The sequence below is a fragment of the Haliotis rubra genome, unplaced genomic scaffold (assembly GCF_003918875.1).
Source record: "Haliotis rubra isolate DU_JTF1 unplaced genomic scaffold, ASM391887v1 Scf53, whole genome shotgun sequence".
Lineage (NCBI taxonomy): Eukaryota > Metazoa > Mollusca > Gastropoda > Lepetellida > Haliotidae > Haliotis > Haliotis rubra.
The window spans coordinates 556,319-565,725 of NW_025767224.1; the positions used below are offsets into that span (position 1 = coordinate 556,319).

General features: G+C 41.8%; 1 protein-coding gene across 1 annotated transcript in view; it reads left to right on the forward strand.

Moving 5' to 3' along the window:
- LOC124252941 overlaps positions 1-9,407 on the forward strand; it is a 38,096-nt gene that overhangs the window by 23,380 nt on the left and 5,309 nt on the right. The window contains exons 10-20 of the mRNA XM_046686629.1: positions 928-994; positions 1,521-1,601; positions 2,078-2,176; positions 2,541-2,643; positions 2,919-2,972; positions 4,782-4,849; positions 5,051-5,235; positions 5,865-5,918; positions 6,505-6,565; positions 7,204-7,428; positions 7,894-7,971. Coding sequence (XP_046542585.1) covers positions 928-994; positions 1,521-1,601; positions 2,078-2,176; positions 2,541-2,643; positions 2,919-2,972; positions 4,782-4,849; positions 5,051-5,235; positions 5,865-5,918; positions 6,505-6,565; positions 7,204-7,428; positions 7,894-7,971 — 1,075 coding nt within the window. The remainder of the gene's footprint in view (positions 1-927; positions 995-1,520; positions 1,602-2,077; positions 2,177-2,540; positions 2,644-2,918; positions 2,973-4,781; positions 4,850-5,050; positions 5,236-5,864; positions 5,919-6,504; positions 6,566-7,203; positions 7,429-7,893; positions 7,972-9,407) is intronic.

Genomic DNA, 9,407 nt, shown 5'->3' on the forward strand with positions numbered 1-9,407 from the left:
CACATTCACACACATACATATATCTGTGATGTCCTAGTGATATATATCTGTGATGTCATAATGATGTATGTTAGTGATGTCCTCTTTATATATAACTGATGTATCATAGAGATACATGTCTGTGATGTCATTGTGATATATATCTGTGATGTCCTAGTGATATACATCTGTGATGTCATAATTATATGTCTGTGATGTCCTAGTGATATATATCTGTGATGTCCTAGTAATATCTATCTGTGGTGTCATAATGATATATGTCTGTGATGTCATAGTGATATGTAACTAATGTGTCATAGAGATATATGTCTGTGATGTTCAGGGTTGGGACAAGTCCAGATTTACACAATGCCCCTTCAGGAATAGTTGTGCCAGAGCCTTGGCAAAAAGTTAGGTACATGTAGTAAAACCATTTGCTCATAGGCCAGGAGTTGATCCCACATGTGGATAGTCCATTTCTGGTGGCATAAACCACTCACTCACTAACTCAAAGTGTTACTGTGACATCATAGTGATGTGGAAATGGCATCCTGTTGTCATAGTGATGCTACTGTGATGTCATCATGATCTCCCAATGTTACAGTGATGTTATACTGCTGTAATGATCGTATCTTCATTCTGTTCAGTTTAGTGATGCTGTGATATACTACTCAACTTTACACTGGAATAATCAGATGTGTCAGTCTATTTAGATGCTTGATGCACTTGACATATTGTGAGAATCAGTTTCCTGATCATGGAATATTGATACATCCTGATCACTTGTGGACATATTGTTGAAATGCTGTCTACAACAAAATGATTTAACAAGATTGTGTTGTTCACTTTGTTTGCTTTTGTTTGTTTAATGCACTTTGCATGCTGTTTATTTTACATGTTTTGAGATTCGCATTTTCTCTATGTGTTTGTTATCAAATTGTTTGGCAGACCCCAGAAAGTATCGTCCGTGAGCTCCCCAAAGCAATGTGTGATAAATTTCTAGATTTATTTGAAGGTAGGCAAAAGCGTCTTTGTACTCAGACTGATCTTGTTGACATAAATCATCAATGTTCGGATATTCAATGAATACATGTATATCATATGTCTTCACAATAGAATATAATTTCATGGGAAATGAGACAGATGTTTCTGTTACACAAATATCTTCTTCATCAATTAGACATCTGCTGGTATATAGATGAATTTTATGAAATTGCTTTTTAAGGTGACTATCTTGATTGAGATTCCTGCAAACTGTCTTTTTGTATTTTCTTATATTTTGTTTTTCCTTCACTGCTTTTGTTGTCCTTTTGTTGTCATTCATACACTGCACGGACATATTGACATAAGCATACTTCCCCAATGGAAGATCGTAGATATCATGTGTTGACTGAAATGTAGTCGAATAGGAAGTGATGAAGGAACATGATACGTCTGGATCAGATTTCCCTGATCACATGATGATATTCAGATCTGACATCATATGTGAACATCTCACCATCCCTCATTGGCTCTAAACTATTATATTACTTTTGTTGCAGAGTATAAGAAGTCATTGCCTCGACTGCCAAGGTTTTATGGTGAAAATGGCAATGAGAAAGCTACCACAGATGTCTCGAAAGGTACACCATACATAGTGGTTCCTACAACACTGCTGTGAATTATCATGCCTTATTACATTGTTCCAGCAGTCAGCCATACTTTGACTTTCAATAAAATAAAATGATAAACAGAATTATGGGGCATAGGTGCCAACAGGTACCACAATTTGTTGTGCAAAACAGCTTCCCTTAGTCATTACAGAATCCTATGATTGTGACTTGGAATATCAGATTATTCTGATTAGTATTCTAGGTCTTTGCCAGAGTGATAAAGGTACCAGGTCTACAGGTACCGGGTCTAAAGGTACCGGTCTAAAGGTACCGGGTCTCATGATTGTCTGTAGCACTGGTTCATAATTGGCCGGCTGTAGAGTACTCCATCCAGGGATTGTTCCTGGACAGTCACATGTGAAGCGTAGGTGTGATTTACTGAGGATTTGTTGTGATAGGTGAAATATTTGGTTTCCAGTCAATAACTATTTCAATCTTCATCCCAGATTATCCCTTACTACCAAGCAAAGGCAAATGGACCAAGAATATTCCAGACTTTTGCAGCACTTGTACAGAGAAAAACACAAACGAGCATGTGTTAGATGGTATGTGATGTAACGCAGATAGTTTTAAGTAGTGATACACCACATAAAATGTCGGTAACAGAGCTACAGATAACTTCATTGAGTCAGAGTCATTGAGTTATGTACTCACTTGTGTCTCAATTGAGTATCCTAATTTTCCTTTGAGTAACCAAATAAATTGTACCCACCCTACTCAAACTCATTTGGGTATTTTGTCATTTTCCATTAATCGTAAATATATAATAAAGTTTAAATGTTGGTTTACATGTTTTTTAGTAATATTTGATCTGTAATTTGAGAAACTATAAGAAAGACTGCAAGTTGCCACGTTCATGTGCTGAAATCGAACCTCTCAATACTCCTCAGTGATTTTGTTTATCCTCAGATAACCCCTACACATTCTGGGTGATCCCAAGTCTTCACCATGCCTGGACGGTGTTTGATCTGCAGCAGGAGCACACTATCACGGGCATCACGCTGTATGGCTGGTGAGGGCAGCTGATTAGTGCTCAACACTCACGGAATCATTGCCTGCAAGGGAGAAAACTCTTGTCAAGGAATTGTGGGCTAATAAGATTTAACTGTGGATAAAGTTTCCCATACACTGTCTCTTATCAAGATTACTCCCTTTCATTGAACTTAAATCAGTTCGGCTTTAAAAGTTCAGAGGTGAATTAGAGCGAAGTTGATTTAAGTTAGATTCAGTATTCCATTGTTATATTGGATATATAATTTTTGTACATTGTCAATTTTTGCATTACAGGCACAGTACTCAAATGGTGAAGAATTTTGAACTGCAGAAATCAGATAACATCAAGTAGGTTGATAGAAGTAGATACTGTAGTAGATGCTGGAGTAGATAGGACATGAAGGCTTTTGTTAACTGTTTGGAAAAACCCAAGCCAATCTATGACACGTGTGTGCATGTGCGTGTGTGTGTGCGTGTGTGCCATTGCCTCTGTGTCTTTGTCACAGCAAGTCATGGTGGTTGCATCAGATGGTTGTCCTGATCTGTGCTGTGTATTTCCAGGGGTGCGTGACTCAGGTGAATTTTATATGTGTCAGGCTGTGTGTGTCAAGTGATGCCTGTTGTACTGATCTGTGTTGTGTTTTACCAGGGCTCCGTGGACCACGTGTCTGTGACTCCGGTGAAGTTTGTGTGTGTCAAGTGATGTCTGTTGTACTGATCTGTGTTGTGTTTTACCAGGGGTCCGTGGACCACGTGTCTGTGACTCCGGTGAAGTTTGTGTGTGTCAAGTTATGTCTGTTGTACTGATCTGCGCTTGTGTTTTACTATGGTCCGTGGACCACGCGGTCTGTGACTCCGGTGAAGTTTGTGTGTGTCAAGTGATGTCTGATGTACTGATCTGCGTTGTGTTTTACCATGGTCTGTGGACCACATGTCTGTGACTCAGGTGAAGTTTGTGTGTGTCAAGTGATGTCTGTTGTACTGATCTGCGTTGTGTTTTACCAGGGGTCCATGGACCCGCGTGTCTGTGACTCGTGAAGTTTGTGTGTGTCAAGTGATGTCTGTTGTACTGATCTGTGTTGTGTTTTACCAGGGGTCCATGGACCACATGTCTGTGACTCAGGTGAAGTTTGTGTGTGTCAGGTGATGCCTGTTGTACTGATCTGCGTTGTGTTTTACCATGGTCCGTGGACCACGTGTCTGTGACTCGGTGAAGTTTGTGTGTGTCAAGTGATGTCTGTTGTACTGATCTGGTTGTGTTTTACCAGGGGTCCGTGGACCAGGTGTGTGTGTGACTCAGGTGAAGTTTGTTGTGTGTCAGGTGATGTCTGTTGTACTGATCTGCGTTGTGTTTTACCATGGTCCGTGGACCAGGTGTCTGTGACTCAGGTGAAGTTTGTGTGTGTCAAGTGATGTCTGTTGTACTTGATCTGGCGTTGTGTTTTACCATGGTCCGTGGACCACGTGTGTCTGTGACTCGGTGAAGTTTGTGTGTGTCAAGTGATGTCTGTTGTACTGATCTGCGTTGTGTTTTACCATGGTCCGTGGACCACGGTCTGTGACTCGTGAAGTTTGTGTGTGTCAAGTGATGTCTGTTGTACTGATCTGCGCTTGTGTTTTACCATGGTCCGTGGACCACGGTGTCTGTGACTCGGTGAAGTTTGTGTGTGTCAAGTGATGTCTGTTGTACTGATCTGCGTTGTGTTTTACCATGGTCCGTGGACCACGGTTCTGTGACTCGTGAAGTTTGTGTGTGTCAAGTGATGTCGGTCGTTACTGATCTGGCGCTTGTGTTTTACCAGGGGTCCGTGGACCACGTGTCTGTGACTCCGTGAAGTTTGTGTGTGTCAAGTGATGTCTGTTGTACTGATCTGCGTTGTGTTTTACCATGGTCCGTGGACCACGGTTCTGTGACTCAGGTGAAGTTTGTGTGTCAAGTGATGTCTGTTGTACTGATCTCATGCGCTTGTGTTTTACCAGGGGTCCGTGGACCACGGTTCGTGACTCAGGTGAAGTTTGTGTGTGTCAAGTGATGTCTGTTGTACTGATCTGTGTTGTGTTTTACCAGGGGTCCGTGGACCACGTGTCTGTGACTCAGGTGAAGTTTGTGTGTGTCAAGTGATGTCTGTTGTACTGATCTGCGTTGTGTTTTACCAGGGGTCCATGGACCACGTGTCTGTCCGGAGTGTGCCAGCTGCTTGGCAGTGCAGACCCTAAAGAACCCGGTGAGTGGTAGCTTTGATTCTATCTCATCTCAGAACACCATTCCTCTCACATCAGTTACTCTCCCTGTCACCTATCCCTTGCAACAATACCATGCTGGCTTGCTCCCTCCTCCCTCCCTCCCTCCCTCCCTCACTCACTCCCTCACTCACTCACTCACTCACTCACTCACTCACTCTCACTCACTTCTCTGAACATTTCAGGGGTGCCTCAGACATTTAAGGGTTTCGAGGTCACATGTCAGTACCTTCGCCTCTACATCCGCAACAACCACGGCGGCAGCTGCATCTGCTTTCAGGGGGCCCAGCTACATGGCGTGGAGGGGAAGGTGTCCTCAATCCTGGACAACAGCAACATTGTCGAAAACAAGGACAATATCATCTGCCAGGTACAACCTCGTCTGCCTTGTGATTGTGTGAGATGCTGGACTGCATACTTGCCGTATTGACAGCATACTATTGAGAAAGTTATGTTGCAACTCAAACAGCACTTATATTTGTAATCAACAGTTTACCACTCAAACCAAGCAGAATTTCATTTGGTCAGTGAAAGAAATGCTTTGAGCTTTTTCCCCTGAATTATTCTTTTTTTTGACATGAATTATGGATAAATATTTCCGTCAAAATTCAACTCACAGCTTCGATTATTTGTGATTATTGTTTCTGTCATGATTCTTACTGATTTATAGGACCATGAAGATCCGGGTTTAAATTGGTCTTCAGCAACCCATGCTTGTCGTAAGATGTGACTAATGGGATCAGGTGGTCAGACTCGCTACCTTGTTTGACATATGTCATCGTATCCCAATTACGTAGATCGATGTTCATGCTGTTGATCACTGGATTGTCTGGTCCAGACTTTATTGCTTTAGGACCGCTGCCATATATCTGGAATATTGCTGAGTGTGGCATAAAACTAAACTCACTCACTTAATTTGCAATACCTCCAAGGGGCCACAGCAGTTATTTTAATGAACCATTCCCCTAAATTCACCTATTGTCTGTTCTGTACTTCCAGGAAGCCAACACATACTTGAGGTTACTGAAGATGGAGGATGAGGCTATTAAACAGGTGTGCTGATGTTGCTTATATGAGCCCCAGTGATCTTTGAAAGTTACTAGAAAGCTGTTGAAAGCCGTTAATGCAACAGTGTTGTTGAAATTGCAAAGTGGGTCACATTTTTGCCCTCTCCTTAATGGCCTGGTTCAGTAGCCTAGTGGTTAAAGCGTTTGCTCATCACGCCTAAGGCCCAGGTTTGATTCCCCAAATGGGTACAATGTGTCAGGCCCATTTCTGGTGTCCCCTGCCGTAATATTGCTGGAATATTGCTAAAAGCGGCGTTAAACCATACTCACTCACTCCTCTCCTTAATTGCTGTGAATGTTCTGTCTATCCATCATCAGCTTTGATAGGCCGTGCCATGTCTAACAAATGCCAGAGAATGTTGATTATTTATTAACATGGTTGTCATGGAAGCCATATTGCATTTATATTTATCACTGATTTCTCGACCATTTTATTGTGTTTATTCTTATGAAAGTATTTAGGTGAGTTGGGTCTCTGCTTTCCAGATGTTTTAACGTCAAGGATGTCAGAATTACAGCTGTCTTGCAGTGCTTGTCAAGTGAAAATAATGCATTGGTTGTTACATTTGCAGATCTGTGGCTCTGAAGACACAACAGAATTACTGAAAACACTCCAGAATTTGAGAGAAAATGGTAAGAAACCATAGTAACATGACATAAGGAATATTGAAATTAGGACCCGTCAGTTAATCAAGATGATGCATTGAATATATGTATTTACCTACATCAGTGAGTGAGTGAGTGAGTTGTGTTCAATGCCTCTTTGGCCTCAGTGTTCCAGTCATATTACAGAATGGCAGTCGATGTAATGAAGACTTAAATGGGTGCAACTTCAGTGAAACCCATGAGAAGAGAAACATAGCTGGGCCAAACCAGGCTTCACACTCGTGATAACAGGTGTCTGTTTGTCAGTCACACTATGTCCTGCGTTGAGTGTTTGTTAGCCTTGGTGAAAGTCTGGTTGTGTTTTCACTAAACTTGGATATATTCTTGTGGGTGTGCTAGCCATCCCAAGACATGCTTCTTATAAAATTGTTGCTAAGACCATTTATTATGACCAGATTCCATTCACCAGGTGAATGCTCGTGACACCAGCAACCATTATAACCAGTCAGTTGATCGACTTTATTTTCATTCTCAACTCCCTGAGGAGCGCCACAACACAAATATATTTCTCTTAAATCAACTAAATCGCTCCTTTCTCTTTCAGAATTGCTGGAATATTGCTAAAAGCGGTGTAAAACTAAACTCACTCACTCACTCTCTTTCAGAATTTCCCCTGTCCACCCTCGACTGGCTGCGAGTGCCGATAACGCTGACAAGGGCGGAGGAGCAGCTGCCGGACTTCAGTGTCCAGTCCGACCCCGATGTTTGCCAGACAGTGGAGGCATACGTGGATGGCGGGAAGCTTGCAGGGAACACTCGGGTCAGACTGATTCCCAGTGACAATGATGAAGCATCCATTGCCATCTTCTCCGACATCTCATTCAAAACAGGTACTTAAGACTGTTAGCTTGCAATGAAAGGTTATGTATATGTCTTCTTGTAAATTCATCTGCAGTTTTATCTTAACATTATGTTTCCAATAGTCAATAACAAATTAATGAATGTCTTTATTTTCCACCTGAAGTGGCATTAAGTCATGTTGACAAGAACTGTGTTAAAGGAAACTAGCCAGACTTTCTTAAGATTAGATCTTGACCTGTTTCAGTGTAAATATTAGATCGGCATTCTAGACATTCTAGACATTCTAGACACTGGTGAGTAAATAATGAAACATACAACTTTGTGGCTAACAACTTCTTGTTTATTGCATAGAGCGACGTTGTTATCCATAAAGCTGTATGCTTTCGTCAGTTTCCAGCAACAATCTACAGGTGGTGGTGTTTTAGAGACATAGTGACATGCTCTGACTGATGTGCTGTCCATAGTGGCGTTACTCACTCACACACTATTTTCAGCTGGAAGTTTTACAATCAAAGTTCGCAGTGTGGCCAACCCAGATCTGTTTGTGGAGGCTCTGGAAGTAATCGAAGTCCGTAAGTTGTGTTAAGAGTCTAATATCGCTTGTTATAGTGCAGAGGGGTCAGTTCTGTAAATATGATATCATTTTAAGTCATTTCAGGAATTCATTTGAGACCCTCACAGGGCAGTCAGTAGTACATGTGATATCATCACAGGACAGTCAGCAGTACATGTGATATCATCACAGGACAGTCAGCAGTACATGTGATATCACAGGACAGTCAGCAGTATGTGTAATATCATCACAGGACAGACATCAGTACATGTAATATCACAGGACAGTCAGCAGTACATGTGATATCATCACAGGACAGTCAGCAGTACATGTGATATCATCACAGGACAGTCAGCCGTACATGTGATATCACAGGACATTCAGTAGTACATGTGATATCACAGGACAGTCAGCAGTACATGTGATATCACAGGACAGTCAGTAGTACATGTGATATCATCACAGGACAGTCAGCAGTACATGTGATATCACAGGGCAGTCAGTAGTACATGTGATATTATCACAGGACAGTAGTACATGTGATATCATCACAGGACAGTCAGCAGTACATGTGATATCATCACAGGACAGTCAGCAGTACATGTGATATCACAGGACAGTCAGCAGTACATGTGATATCATCACAGGACAGTCAGCAGTACATGTGATATCATCACAGGACAGTCAGCAGTACATGTGATATCATCACAGGACAGTCAGTAGTACATGTGATACGATCACAGGACAGTAGTACATGTGATACCATCACAGGACAGTAGTACATGTGATATCATCACAGGACAGTCAGTAGTACATGTGATATCATTACAGGACAGTCAGTAGTACATGTGATATCATCACAGGACAGTCAGTAGTACATGTGATATCATCACAGGACAGTCAGCAGTACATGTGATATCATCACAGGACAGTCAGCAGTACATGTGATATCATCACAGGACAGTCAGCAGTACATGTGATATCACAGGACAGTCAGTCAGTACATGTGATATCACAGGACATTCAGTAGTACATGTGATATCACAGGACAGTCAGCAGTACATGTGGTATCACAGGGCAGTCAGTAGTACATGTGATATTATCACAGGACAATAGTACATGTGGATATCATCACAGGACATTCAGCAGTACATGTGATATCATTACAGGACATTCAGCAGTACATGATATCATCACAGGACAGTCAGCAGTACATGTGATATCATCACAGGACAGTCAGTAGTACATGTGATATCAGGACAGTCAGCAGTACATGTGATATCATCACAGGACAGTCAGTAGTACATGTGATACGATCACAGGACAGTAGTACATGTGATACCATCACAGGACAGTAGTACATGTGATATCATCACAGGACAGTCAGTAGTATATGGATATCATTACAGGACAGTCAGTAGTACATGTGATACCATCACAGGACAGTAGTACATG